The sequence below is a fragment of the Ovis aries genome, chromosome 2, assembly GCF_016772045.2.
Source record: "Ovis aries strain OAR_USU_Benz2616 breed Rambouillet chromosome 2, ARS-UI_Ramb_v3.0, whole genome shotgun sequence".
NCBI lineage: Eukaryota > Metazoa > Chordata > Mammalia > Artiodactyla > Bovidae > Ovis > Ovis aries.
In genome coordinates this window covers 119026536-119041316 of record NC_056055.1, presented here as the reverse complement: position 1 = coordinate 119041316, position 14781 = coordinate 119026536, and the positions used below count along the sequence as shown (strand labels likewise).

The window sequence follows — 14781 nt, the reverse complement described above, 5'->3', positions numbered from 1 at the left end:
ACACTGCCATACGTAAAATTAGATAGCCAGTGTAAATTTGCTATATGACACAGGGAGCTCAAATCTGGTGCTCTGTGACAACGTGGGGATGGGGCAGGACATGCGAGAGAGGTTCAAGAAGGAGGAGACATATATATATCCATGACTGAATCATGTTGATATATGGCAGAAACCAAAAGAATATTGTAAAGCAATTATCCTCCAGTCAAAAATAAATAAATTTTAAAAAAAAAGAAGAAGAAGAATCTGCCTGCCAATGCAAAAGACATGGGTTCAATCCCTAGGTCAAGAAGATCCCCTAGAGAAGGAAATGGCAACCCACTCCAGTATTCTTGCCTGGAAATTCCTATGGACAGAGGAGCCTGGTGGGCTACAGTCCATAGGGTTGCAAAAGAGTTGGACAAAACTGAGCAACGGGGTTGCAAAAGAGTTGGACAAAACTGAGCAACGGGGTTGCAAAAGAGTTGGACAAAACTGAGCAACTAAACAGCAACAGCGGCAACTTGTAAGAACCACTGCCTTCGGGGAATTTTGAAAAAAGTCCACAGCTAACACTGAACTACTAGTTAGGAATCACTAGTAGATCAGCAGTTCATTACCTTATGCTTCATGTTGGAATTACCAGAGAGCTTTAAAAATGCATCAGACCTGCTCCAATATCTGACTAATGGTTCTGGGAGGTAAGTAAAGCCTGGGCACTGGGGTTTCTGAAAATCTCTAAGGTGATTCTAAAAGGCAGCCAAAGTTGAGAGCCACAGATCTAGGGAGTTACATTTTCAAAAGTTAAAGTTCACTGAGTCTTAGGTTAAGCAGTGTTTGTAAATGAGACATGAAAAGTTAGCCTTCAAGAAAGAGCATAGCCAGAAGGAACAACAGAAAAACAAGAGTCCTCAACAAGCTTTCAGATTCCATCTCACAATTTAGCTAGCCAGAAAGATCCTCAGAAAGATGTAGAGACTAGAACAGACTGAGAACACTGCACGCACGTTTGGTTCTCGGTTCAGGTCAGGCAGCAGGCAGGGTGCCAATGACCTTGTTATCACTAACTCTGATGGAAAAGTGGACCACAGAGCAAGGATTTCAGTTTCATACTTCTTGGGGTATACAAACACGATGTCTGATGTTAGTAAGCCATGTAGTACCAGAGTAAGGACCCCCACCAGTCAGTTACAGGTAAAGTCCAAAGTGCGACCAGGCTGGAGGACTTCTAATGTAATTTTATTTTGAGAACACTGCCATGTTAAGAATAACATAATGCCTTTTCAATGCAACTTTTCATACCTAGTTTATTTCCTTGGCATGATTTTAACTCTGTGTGTATTATTATTTTCTACCAAAATCATAGATTAAATAATTTGACATTATTTGAAATGTGAAAAAATACAACAGTTAGCTTTCAAAACCAAGATACATACAAAATCCTATTACAAGAAGAACTGCTTCGTGTCGAGTCTGTAAATTTTACTCTTTCAAAGGCTACAAGATGTTTATTATCTAAGGCAAAATTTTCAATAAATAATTTGTTAAATATTTACTGTGCATTCACTAGTTGCTATGGAAATGTTAAAAAGTAGTTGTTGCCTTTATAAACCATCTAACATACTTAGGCACATTTCATAATAACTGACAACAAGAATAAATGCCATATTTGCAGTAAAGTTTGAATGCACCAAGTCAATGAAGAAAGAAATCACATCAAACCATAGTGGTATTTAAGACTTTAAAAAGACAGGGTAGAACTTCAGTCTTTAAGGATGAATTATAAGTAGAGTACATATGGGGCACTGTAGTTGGCAGACCTGATGGAAGAAAAGAGATGTTTTTGTTAGTTTGTTTTAAAGGGGCAGAGCTGACAATATGTTGCTGTTGTTCAGCTGCTAAGTTATGTCCAACATTTTGCGAACCCATGGACAGCAGCACGCCAGGCTTCCTTGTCCTTCACTATCTCCCGGAGTTTGCTCAAAACTCATGTCCTTTGACTTAGTAATGGCATCCAATCATCTCGTCCTCTGTCGTGCCCTTCTCCTCCTCTCGTTGGCTCTTTGCATCAGGTAGCCTAAACATTAAAGCTTCAGCATCAGTCCTTCCAATGAATATTCAGGGTTGATTTCCTTTAGGATTGACTGGTTTGATCTCCTTACTATCCAAGGAATTCTCAAGAAACTTCTCCAGCACCACAGTTTGAAGACATCAGTTCTTGGGCACTTGGCCTTCTTTATGGTTCAACTTTCACCTCTACATATGACTACTGGAAAAACCATAGCTTTGACTATACAGACCTTTGTTAGCAAAGTGATATCTCTGCTTTTTAATATGCTCTCTAGGCTTGTCATACCTTTCTTTCCAAGGAGCAAGCGTCTTTTTAACTTTGTGGCTGCAGTCACGGTCTGCAGTGATTCGGGAGCCCAGGAAAATCAAAGCTGTCACTGTTTCCACTTTGCCTCCATCTATTTGCCATGAAGTAATAGGACTGGTTGCCATGATCTTCATTTTTTGAATATTGAGTTTTAAGCCTGATTTTTCACCTTCATCAGGAAGCTCTTTATTTCCTCTTCAATTTCTGCCATTACAGTGGTATTATCTGCATATCTGAGGTTATTGATATTTCTCCTGGCAATCTTGATTCCAGCTTGTGTTTCTTCCAGTCCAGCATTTCTCATGATGTACTCTGCATATAAGTTAAATAAGCAGGGTGACAATATACAGCCTCCTTTTCCTATTTGGAACCAGTCTGTTGTTCCATGTCCAGTTCTAACTGTTGCCTCCTGCCTGCATACAGATTTCTCAAGAGGCAGGTCAGGTGGTCTGGTATTCCCATCTCTTGAAGAATTTTCCGGTTTATTGTGACCCACACAGTCAAAGGCTTTGGCATAGTCAATAAAGCAGAAATAGATGTTTTCTGGAACTCTCTTGCTTTTTCCATGATCCAGTGGATGTTGGCAATTTGATCTCTGGTTCCTCTGCCTTTTCTAAAACCAGCTTGAACATCAGGAAGTTCACGGTTCACATATTGTTGAAGCCTGGCTTGGAGAATTTTGAGCATTACTTTACTAGCATGTGAGATGAGTGCAATTGTGCGGTAGTTTGAGCATTCTTTGGCATTGCCTTTCTTTGGGGCCATGCTCAGTAAATGTGTGAATCCAATCGCCTGCTGATAAGTTGGGCTGTGCTCCCTCCCTGTTAGTTGCTTGGCCTGAGGAGTCTACAGTCCAGGAGTCTACAGGCTCTATGGTAGGGCTACTGGTGACCTCTAAAAAGGACTTGGGCCAACACAGCCTCCCAGGACTGCTGCTGCCAGTGCCCCTGTCCCTGCGGCAGGCCACTTCCAACCCATGCCACTGAAGGAGGCCCTCAATACTGACAGGCAGATCTGGCTCAGTCTCTTGAGCAGTCACTGCTCCTTTCCCCTGGGTCCTGATGGGCACAAGATTTTATTTTTGCCTTCAAAGAGCCTCTGTTTCCCCTAGTCCTGTGGAAGTTCTGTAATCAAATCCCATTGTCCTTTAAAGTCAGATTCCCTGGGGATCCTCAGTCCCTTTGAGGGGTTCCTCATCTGAACCACAGATAATTACAAATGACTTAACTATTTTCTCAATTTTCCCAAGGATGGTATATAACTGGTACCATTCTAGAATTATAAGGCAGAAATAGGAATGCAATTGTGTGTGCTAAGTCGCTCAGTCATGACTGACTCTTTGTGGCCCCATGTACCATAGCCCGCCAGGCTCCTCTGTCCATGGAATTTTCCAGGCAACTGGAGTGGGTTGCCATTTCCTACTGCAGGGAATCTTCCTGACCCAGGGATCAAACCCACATCTCTTGTGTCTCCTGCACTGGCAGGCAGATTCTGTACCACTAGCACCACCTGGGAAGTCAGAAGGAGGGAAGTTAAGTCACCACATACAATCGATGGCTTGGGAACTAGTCCCCACTTAACACGACTCAGAATCACTTAGATCAAGACACATACTGCTGGGCTCTACCCTTGAAGTTTGACTCTGAGGGTAGGCCTCAAGAATTTGTATTTTGGAAAAAAAAAAAAAAAAAAGAATTTGTATTTTGGGACTTCCCTGTGATCCAGTGGTTAACATTCCATGCTTCCAATGCAGGAGGCACAGGTTTGACCCTGGTTGAGGAGTTAAGATGCTTTCCTTATGCTACACAGAAGGAAAAAAAAAAGATTTTGCATTTTAAGAAATTCTATGCTACTGATACTGTTGGTACAGGGTTAAGTTAAGGCCTTGACAATTCTTGCCTCAGGGCAGTAAAATTTAATTATATGGTGGTTTCTGGTTAAGAAAAGCCAATATAAAGTATATTTTCATTTTGAAAGGCATTTATACTCCTCAAAGTAAATACAGAAAACAAAGACCCATAGGAAGAAGTACCATCCCACTTACTCCCTCTATTCAAGACAAAATTTTGGTCTGTTTTACTGCAGTCTTTTCTTTGCAAATAAATGGAGTATTCTTGGCTGTTACCTAGGAATGTATGCAAACACTATAGCAATCTATACATGTCACAGAGGCCAAAAGGTATGGCGAATTCATTTACATGTGGTATGCCAAAACAATTTTTCTCAGGTTCCTATGAAAAGAAGGAAGTTCTATCCATTAATAGCAAAAAAAAAAAAGGGCAGTTCACCAATCCTTTCTTATCGAAACTAGCCTTGTGTTATTCAATTTCAGCAGTCAGCAGTCTCTCAGTCACCTAGACCACATATTTATTGATATATTTTCAACAGTGGTATGTTAGCAATACATTTTCCTTTCATTTCTGAGAATTTTTCTTTTATACTAAACGATAATTTGGTTGGGTAGAAAATTCTTGGGTCTCAATCACTTTATTTCACAACTTTCTGTCTACTGATTTCTGGCACTTGGTGCAAGAAAGTCTAAAACCAGAATGATTTACACTCCTTTGTATAGGATTGGCCAAAATTTTCATTTGGGTTTTTCCATATCATCATATGGGAAAAACTGAACACACTTTTTGGCCAACCCAATACATAACCTATAGCCACTAACCACCCAGGCATCAGCAGCAGTGCTTGGCCTGAACACTTGCATTGTTTCCTAAAGTACACAATTCTAAAAACCTTACCTGAGTTTTTATCTAGGTGTGGATCTCTTTCACAGGTTTTGTGTTGGGTTTTTTTTTTTTTTTACCTGAAAAGCTGTTTTTCCCTTGATTATACATATCTTAGGTTAGAGAGAGGTTTGCTGTTGTTTTGAATTAAGTAAAAGAAAGTAATCTTTAGTTATAGATGACCATTTGTTTGAGTTACTTCCCACTGAATAGGTATCATTTCTTTGTTGGTTTCCCAGTATCTTTCTTCCATATTCATTACCTCACAACATTTGGTCTCATCATTCTTATCCTTGTCCTTTCTTGGTGAGAGCTTGTCAAGTTTGTCCTCCACAGACACAACTGCTCATCTGTAATGTTAAATTCGAGTCCTAATCCATGGCCTTCAAAGTGGAATGTCAGGTTCTGCTATTGTGCTTCAGTTTCTAGTCAGCCTTCCTTCTGTTAGCTGCTGCCCTTTCATCTGAGTCTGTTGTCTCCCTACAGACTATCTTTCCCATTTTATTGAAGCCACATCATTTTGCACGTTATCAAGTATGCCCAATGTTTTTTTGTTTGTTTTCATTCTTTCCTAGTTCATTTCACATACACAGGGGGCTCCTTCTTCAGTGCTTCCCATTATGCTCCTTCCCCTTTGTTCTGCAGAATTCTTTCAGGGACTTCTCATTTTTCCCATGGTAACACTTCACTGACAAAAAAGGCACAATCAACTCAGGCTTAATACCTGCCACTAACAAAGATGTAGATTGCCCTTGATCCTGTTCCTAACTACATGTGCTAATGGAAGCCCTTTTCCAAAATCATGTGCAGAATCTAAGCAATTCCAATGGATAGGGAGTTTGTGACTAGCAGATGCAATCTATTACATGCAGAATGGATATACAAAAAGGTTCTACTGTATAGTACAGTAACTATACTCAATATCCTGTGATAAACCATACTGGGAAAGAATATGAAAAAGAATGTACATATATGTGTAAATGAATCACTCTGCTGTACAGCAGAAATTAACACAGTATACTTCAACTATGCTTCAAAAAAATTTTTTTTTAATCTAAGCAATTCCAAGTGCCCAAGAGACCTCATTTAGTGTGTGGTCTTCCTAGAAGAAGGGAGACTTTTCCCACTGACAAAATCTTTGAAACACTTAACAAGTTCAAACACTGAAATTTCACCCTTCAACTTCCTACCACCTTCTTAAATCCTATCTTTTCCCACCATAAAGACCCACTGTGATTTCTCACTTTAAAAGTTTGTCTTTGTCAGTGTCATACATTTGAACAGTTCTTCTGTAATTATCTCATGTATTCTCCAACTCCTTATAAAGTTGTTCAAAGCTAGTGATATCTAAGACTTATTTATTTTGCATCTGTGTTATTAAAAGGTTTGTCAATTGACAGAAATGTACTTTCAGAGAACTTTACAAAGCATTCACACACTTTCACTAAGGTGAGACGTTGTGCAGTAGATATAATTTAGGTAAACCACATCCTATACAGAGTCTAAAAAAACCTCAACATTCCAGCTTCTTTCATGAAACTGGTGAAAGCAATCAGTTCCCTTGTAAGTAGAAAAAGGGCTCTACAAAAAAAAGACGCAATCATTTTTGTCAGCTAAAGTGAAGTGAAAGTTATTCAGTAATGTCCCATTCTTTGCGACCCCATGGACTATACAGTCCATGGAATTCTCTAGGCCAGAATTCTGGAGTGGGCAGCCTTTCCCTTCTCCAAGGGATCTTCCCAAACCAGGGATCGAACCCAGGTCTCCCACATTGCTAGTGCACTCTTTACCAGCTGAGCCACAAGGGAAGCCCAAGAATACTGGAGTGGGTAGCCTATCCCTTCTCCAGTGGATCTTCCTGACCCAGGAATCAAACAGAGGTCTCCTGAATTGCAGGTATTCTTTATCAAATGAGCTATCAGGGAAGCCCATTTGTCAGCTAAAAAAACTTACTAATTGAAGAAGCAGAAATAGCATATAACATAGTCTTCTGAGAGAAGCAAATATTACATCCCAAACCTGCAAGGCTCCAAACATGATTTTGTTTCAACAAGTTCTATTGTATTATATTCATCATCTCACTTCTGTTTAATAATCAACTTTTTTTAATACCACTCACATAACAATGTCGAGAGTGAGCTGGCTACTTACCCCACCCATTGTAATTCCATGAATAAGTGCAATATATGGTTTCTGGCAAGAATCTAAAAGAAATGGAGTTGTAATTAGTTACAATGTTTAAAATACATTTGCTTTTTCTAAAAATCACAAGTTACATGAACTGTGAAATATCAAGTAGATTAAATACACAGCTTATAATACAAACATGTTTTTTAAAACATCAATTCATATGCAATCCTAATCAGCTATTCACTGTTATTAAATAACTCAATACCTCAATTTGAAACAAATGAAAGGCCATATAATTCAGCTATTGAGAATAATGTTTCCCTTATAAGTCATGAATGTTTATCTAACACAGCTGTATTTTAAAGAACATAATTTGTTTTTTATGCATCTAAAGAAGCATCTGGATATAAAGAGAAGTGCAGCATACAGGAAAAAGCATGGACTGAGAGTGAGAAGACCCAAATTGTAGTCTCTGCTTTGTCATTAACTGGCAATTCAACAATATTCAATATATATGTTGGTATTAAATACTTATTGCTGTTGTTGTTCAGTCACTAAGTCGTGTCCAACTCTAGCAACCCCATGAACTGCAGCATGCCAGGATTCCCTGTCCTTCACTGTCTCCCAGAGTTTGTTCAAACTCATGTACATTGATTTAATGATGTTATCTAACCATCTCTCCCATGACAAAATGCGGTCCACTGAAGAAGCAAATGGCAAACCATTTCAGTCTTCTTCCCTTGAGAACCGCAAAAACAGTATGAAAAGGCAAAAATATGACACTGGAAGATGAACTATGGGCAAGAATCCCTTAAAAGATATGGAATAGCCCTCAAAGTCAACAAAAGAGACAAAATTTAGTGCTTGGGTGAAAACTCAAAATTGACAGAATGATCTCGTTTGTTTCCAAGCCAAACCATTCAACATCACAGTAATCCAAGTCTATGCCCCAACCACAAACGCTGAAGAAGCTGAACAGTTCTATACAAACCTACAAGACCTTCTAGAACTAACACCAAAAAAAGATGTCCTAGTCATCATAGGGAACTGGAATGCAAAAGGAGGCAGTCAAGAGATACCTGGAGCACAAGCAAGGGGTGCTTTTCATCATAGGTGACTGGAATGCAAAAGTAGGTAGTCAAGAGATACCTGGAGCAGCAGGCAAGTTTGGCCTTGGAGTACAAAACGAAGCAGGGCAAAGGTTAACAGAGTTTTGCTAGGAGAATCCACTGGTCGTAGCAAACACCTTCTTCCACACACAAGAGACAACTCTACATATGGACATCACCAGATGGTCAATACCAAAACCAGATTAATTATATTCTTTGCAGCCAAGATGGAGAAGCTCTATACAGTCAGCAAAAACAAGACTCGGAGCTGACTGTGGCTCAGATCATAAACTCCTTATTGCAAAATTCAGATGTAAATTGAAGAAAGTAGGGAAAACCACTAGGCCATTCAGGTAACCTAAATCAAATCCCTTATGATTATACAGTGGAAGTGACAAATAGATTCAAGAGATTAGATCTGATAGACAGAGTGCCTGAAGAACTATGGAGAGAGGTTCATGACATTGTACAGGAGGCTGTGATCAAAACCATCCCCAAGAAAAAGAAATGCAAAAAGGCAAAATGGTTGTCTGAGGAGGCCTTACAAATAGCTAAGAAAAAAAGACAAGCAAAAGGCAAAGGAGAAAAAGAAAGATACACCCATCTGAATGCAGAGTTCCAAAGAATTAGCAAGGAGAGATAAGAAAGCCTTCCTCAGTGATCAATGCATAAAAATAGAGGAAAACAACAGAGTGGGAAAGACTAGAGATCTCTTCAAGAAAATTAGAGATACCAAGGGAACATTTCATGCAAAGATGGGCTCGATAAAGGACAGAAATGTATGGACCTAACAGAAGCAGAAGATATTAAGAAGAGGTGGCAAGAATACACAGAAGAACTATACATAAAAGATCTTCACGACCAAGATAATCACGGAGGTATGATCACTCACCTAGAGCCAGACATCCTGGAGTGCGAGGTCAAGTGGGCCTTAGGAAGCATCACTATGAACAAAGCTAGTGGAAGTGATGGAATTCCAGCTGAGTTATTTCAAGTCCTAAACGATGATGCTGTGAAAGTGCTATACTCAATATGCCAGCAAATTTGGAAAACTCAGCAGTGGCCACAGGACTGGAAAAGGTCAGTTTTCATTCCAATCTCAAAGAAAAGCAATGCCAAAGAATGTTCAAACTAGCACTCAGTTGTACTCATCTCATACGCTAGCAAAATAATGCTCAAAATTCTCCAAGCTAGGCTTCAACAGTACGTGAATCAAGAACTTCCAGATGTTCAAGCTGGATTTAGAAAAGGCAGAGGAACCAGAGATCAAATTGCCAACATCTGCTGGATCATTGAAAAAGCAAGAGAGTTCCAGAAAAACATCTACTTCTGCCTCATTGACTAAGCTAGAGCCTTTGACTGTGTGGATCACAACAAACTGGAAAATTCTTCAAAAGATAGGAATACCAGACCACCTTATCTGCCTCCTGAGAAATCTATATGCAGGTCAATAAGCAACAGTTAGAACCAGACATGGAAAAATGGACTGGTTCCAAATTGGTAAAAGAGTATGTTAAGGCTGTATATTGTCCCCCTGCTTATTTAACTTATATGCAGAGAACATCATGAGAAATGCTGGGCTGGATGAACCCCAAGCTGGAATCAAGATGCCAGGAGAAATATCAATAACCTCAGATATGCAGATGACACCCCTCTTATGGCAGAAAGCAAAAAGGAACTAAAGAGCCTTTTGATGAAAGTGAAAGAGGAGAGTGAAAAAGCTGGCTTAAAGTCAACATCCAAAAAACAAAGATGACGGCATCCAGTCCAATCACTTCATGGCAAATAGATGGGAAACAAGGGAAACAATGAGAGACTTTATTTTCTTGGGCTCCAAAATCACTGCCCATGGTGACTACATCAGTGAAATTAAAAGATGCTTGGTTCTTGGAAGAAAAGCTATGACCAACCTAGACAGCATACTAAAAAGCAGAGACATTACTTTGCCGACAGTCTGTCTAGGCAAAGCTATGGTTTTTCCAGTAGTCATGTACAGATGTGAGAGTTGGACCCCAAAAAAAGCTGAGCACTGAAGAATTGATGCTTTTGAACTGTGGTGTTGGAGGAGACTCTTCAGAGTCCCTTGGACTGCAAGGAGATCCAACCAGTCTATCCTAAAGGAAATCAGTCCTAAATGTTCATTAGAAGGACTGATGATGAAGCTCCAATACTCTGGCCACCTGATGCGAAGAACTGACTCTTTGGAAAAGACCCTGATGCTGGGAAAGATGGAAGGTAGGAGAAGGGGACGACAGAGGATGGGATGGTTGGATGGCATCACCTATTCAATGGACATGAGTTTGAGTAAGCTCTGGGAGTTGGTGATGGTCAGGGAAGCTTGGCAAGTTGCAGTACATGAGGTCACAAAGAGTCAGACACAACTGAGTCACTGAACTGAACCATCTCATCCTCTGCTACCCCCTTCTCCTTCTCTCAATCTTTCCCAGAATCAGGGTCTTTTCCAATGAGTTGGCTCTTCACATCAGGTGGCCTAAGTATTGGAGCTTCAGCTTCAACATCAGTCCTTCCAATGAACATTCAGGGTTGACTTCCTTTAGGATAGACTGGTTTGATCTCCTCCTGTCCAAGGGACTCAAGAGTCTTCCAGCACCATAGTTCAAAAGCATCATTCTTCAGCTCTCAGCCTTCTTTATGGTCCAGCTCTCATATCCATACATGACTACTGGAAAAACCATAGCTTTGACTATATGGGCCTGTGTTGGCAAGGTGATGTCTCTACTTATATACTGGCATTTCCATATATGTACACATTTGTATACATATATACACACATAAGCTATATGTATATATGCCTATCATACATATGTATATTACGTATATGATACATAGATACAAATTCTCATCTATTAAATGAGATTTGCTTCAGAAGTTCCTTCCAGCTCAAAAATTCTGCAAACTTTTACTCTGCTCCTTTCCCTTTTTTGTTTTTTCTTCCTCTGAGAGAGGGAGTCACCCACAACATAAACATATCCATCACTGTACTTCTACTACAGCTTGTTGCCAATACAACTTCCTTACCAAAGACCAATATAAAACTTCAGGTTTGATCCATCTAGCAATTCTGTAATTATTCCCAACCTGCCAAACGAACCACCAAAGTACAATTCTAACTTCACATACACAAGCATGTCCACAGCCCTCAATTTTTAACTATAATTCCCTAGAAACAATGGAAATTGTCTCTATTGATTGTGGTGGAGTAAATACAAATTCACTATTTCAGCTACAGATGCATATATTTTAGTTATAAAGTATTAAAAGCTAACTGATGCAGGACACAAGGCCAAAATTTGTCAAATTCCATAATGATTAAGATAGGTCATTATAATGTACAGAAATTTTATGTCTGGAAGGCTTTCTCTTGTATATTAATATTTTACCAAACTCTTTTCAAACTAGAGGTTTTCTCCCCTCTTTTATTTAGTACAGAACTGCACTAGTATACCAACAGCCAAATATAGTTAGATTAATTACAATTAAACAAAGGTAAAGTTAGGCTTACTGATCACAAGTAGCCCCATTCCAAGTGTTCGTTAGTCACGTGTGACTAGCAGTGGCCATTTACACAGCACAGAAGCAGAATACTTTCATCATTCCAGGAAGTACTGTTGGACAGTGCTGGTAAGAATTTTTAGAATGAATAAATAAAACATTCTAAGTGAATCTGATCTGAATAATTTTACAGATTATGAAAAAAATTAGAGCTCTCCACTAAAAGTGGCTCACTTAAATTGGGAAACAGCCTCTTTTCCCAACTGCTACTTCAAAGACACTGAAATTCTAGAAAAAAAATAATTTTTCAATGTATATCCAAGATCAAAGCCAAACAAGGGAAATCCCCAAGTGCCAGAAACATACAAGAAACTCAAAGCTAATAGCTGTGGGGAAGCTACAGCCAAAGATTATGAGCGAGGGTGTGTGTATCTGTTCTGAGTCAGGAACAAATTCTAGGCCACACAGAACATGCAATGAGCTACCTACATAAAGCCTTATAGTAATAAGAGCTATATGGTTTGTGAAACATAGCTAGGAAAACTCTATCTGCTGATACTGGGACTCAGTAAGTCCCTGCCCAGGAGAGAAGAGGAAAAAGTCGCAAAAAGTCAGAAAAATTGGATGCTCAAGTACTGGGCCATCGCACCTGAACACACAAAAGAAAGTACCCCGAACAACTTTGGAATAGAAATAATGTCTGTAACTTGGTAAAAACACGTCTACAAAAAGATTATACTAAAGAATGAAATGTTAAAAGCTTTCCCATGTATATCAGAAATAAGACAACACTACAATCATTCAGTATTATAACAGAGGTTCTAACCAAATATAACAAGAAAAGTCATAAATATAAGGACTAGAAAGAGATGGGGAAAAGTCACGTGCAGAGGGTAGAATTACCTATATAGAAAAGCCAAGATAATCTACAGAAACATCTTTAAAACTAACAACAAATTTCAGCAGGGTTGCTGGTTATAAAAACAAAATACTAAAATAAAAAATATTTCTATATGCTAGAAATAGTCAATTAGGAAATGTAACAAGCAACAAAACATAAGCTATTTAAGAATAACACTTTAAAAAATATTTTTATCAGCAAGATCTTTATAGAGAAAATTACAAAACATGAAAGGATATGAAAGTCAATCTCATGAAAATGTGCTAAAACTGGTTTATGGTGATGTCTGCATAAGTTTACTAAACATCGAAATAACTTTAAGATCCTTTTGGAAAATCAATTCCAAGAGTAGCCAAGACAATCCTAAAAGAAAACAAGGGTAACTTGTCCTACCACATAGAGATGTATCTTAAAGCCATAATAATTTTAACACTATAGTTTCATCATAAGCACAAATAGACCAGTGAATAAAGTTGTCCGGAAACAGATCTAATCACAAAGAAGAACTCGATATATGATAGAAGTATCATTAAAACCAGTGAGGAAGACAAGGCCTATTCAGTCAAAAACATTACACATCTAGTTTTCTAAAAAGAAAATAGATTATGTCACATGTAAAAAAAGTTCAAGTACATTAAGGACTTAGAGTATAAAAAACAAATTATTAAAAGAAGATATAAAAGAACATCTTAAACACTCCCATGTTATTGTTTGTTTTTCTTTTAGTGAAAAGAATGCAAATCATAAAGGAAAAGAATCCATACATTTCATCTCAAACAAAAAATTTTAAAAGATAAAGTAGCAGACTGAGAAAAGTGTGTTTACATAAAGACCTATAAAATCAATTAAGAAAAAAATGATCCATAAGAAAGAAAAACAAAGGATGAAACTGAAAAGAAAATCTAAATGATTAACATAAAACACCTTCTACCTCATGCACTTACAATGAAGCACAAATTAAACCACAATCAGATATCAAGCATGCAAAGTTTAAAAACAAACAAATGATAGCAATGACATGCAGAAAATAAAGTCTTGTACTTTGGAGAGGAATATGGAAACATACTGAAGTGGTATAAACTATGATCCATCCATTTGGCTTCTATTATTTCTAGAAACTTTTGTACATGGGCACCAAGGATTTATATGTAAGGATGTAACAATCTGTATTAATAAAAATTTGAAATAATCTAAAATCTCCATTAATGTCAAACAGATAAGTAATACTGGGTAGCTGAATAATATAGAACAGTTACATTCAATGCTATTAAAAAAACAACTTTTGGCATATGCAGTAAAAAGGCACTTATGAAAATTTCAAAAACACGAAGTTATACTACTTTTGTTCATAAATGTATAGTAAAAATATAAAGTACAGCCTAATCAGATGTGCTACAAATTAATGACAATGGTTTCTTCTGAGGAGGGATCAGGTTGCTTCTGGAGAAAGAAATGGCACTGAAGCGAGCAACAAAGTAGACTGGACAGTGATTTTAAAAATTTACAGTATTCTATTTAATTCAAATAAGTTCCAAAACATCAAACAGAAATAAAATATAGAGGTTTATTCATTCTGAGCTAGTGGGTACACAAGTATTCACTATATTATCCACTATAATTTAACATTTGAAACACATGCTTAATAAAAGTAACTACTACTTCACTTACAATGAAATCTGGAATGATAACTATGATGAAATTTCATCCCAGAGTTTCTCAGGAATTAGGAAATGATACTTCATTTTATAGAGAAAACTGGGACCCTATTTTTTGTTTTCCAAGAAACCCAACCATATGATCAGAATCCATGATTCCATGTTGATTATAGGGCAAACAGTAGTTAAACCTGACTGTAGTCCACGAGGCTCCTCTGTCCATGGAATTCGCCAGGCAAGAATACTGGAGTGGGTAGCCATTCCCTTCTCCAGGGGATCTTTCCAAACTAGGGACAAAACCTGGGTCTCCATCATTGCAGGCAGATTCTTCACCATCTGAGCCACCAGGGAAGCCCATTTAATAATAAAGTGTGAATTGTTCTGG

At 38.2% G+C, this 14781-nt stretch overlaps 1 protein-coding gene across 4 annotated transcripts in view; it reads right to left on the bottom strand.

Annotated features, from left to right (window-relative positions):
• Window positions 1-14781, bottom strand: part of HIBCH (3-hydroxyisobutyryl-CoA hydrolase) — a 109937-nt gene that overhangs the window by 57009 nt on the left and 38147 nt on the right. For all 4 annotated transcript variants that reach the window (XM_060409636.1, XM_060409637.1, XM_004004498.6 and 1 more), the window contains one exon: window positions 7240-7292. In XM_060409636.1, coding sequence (XP_060265619.1) covers window positions 7240-7292 — 53 coding nt within the window. The remainder of the gene's footprint in view (window positions 1-7239; window positions 7293-14781) is intronic.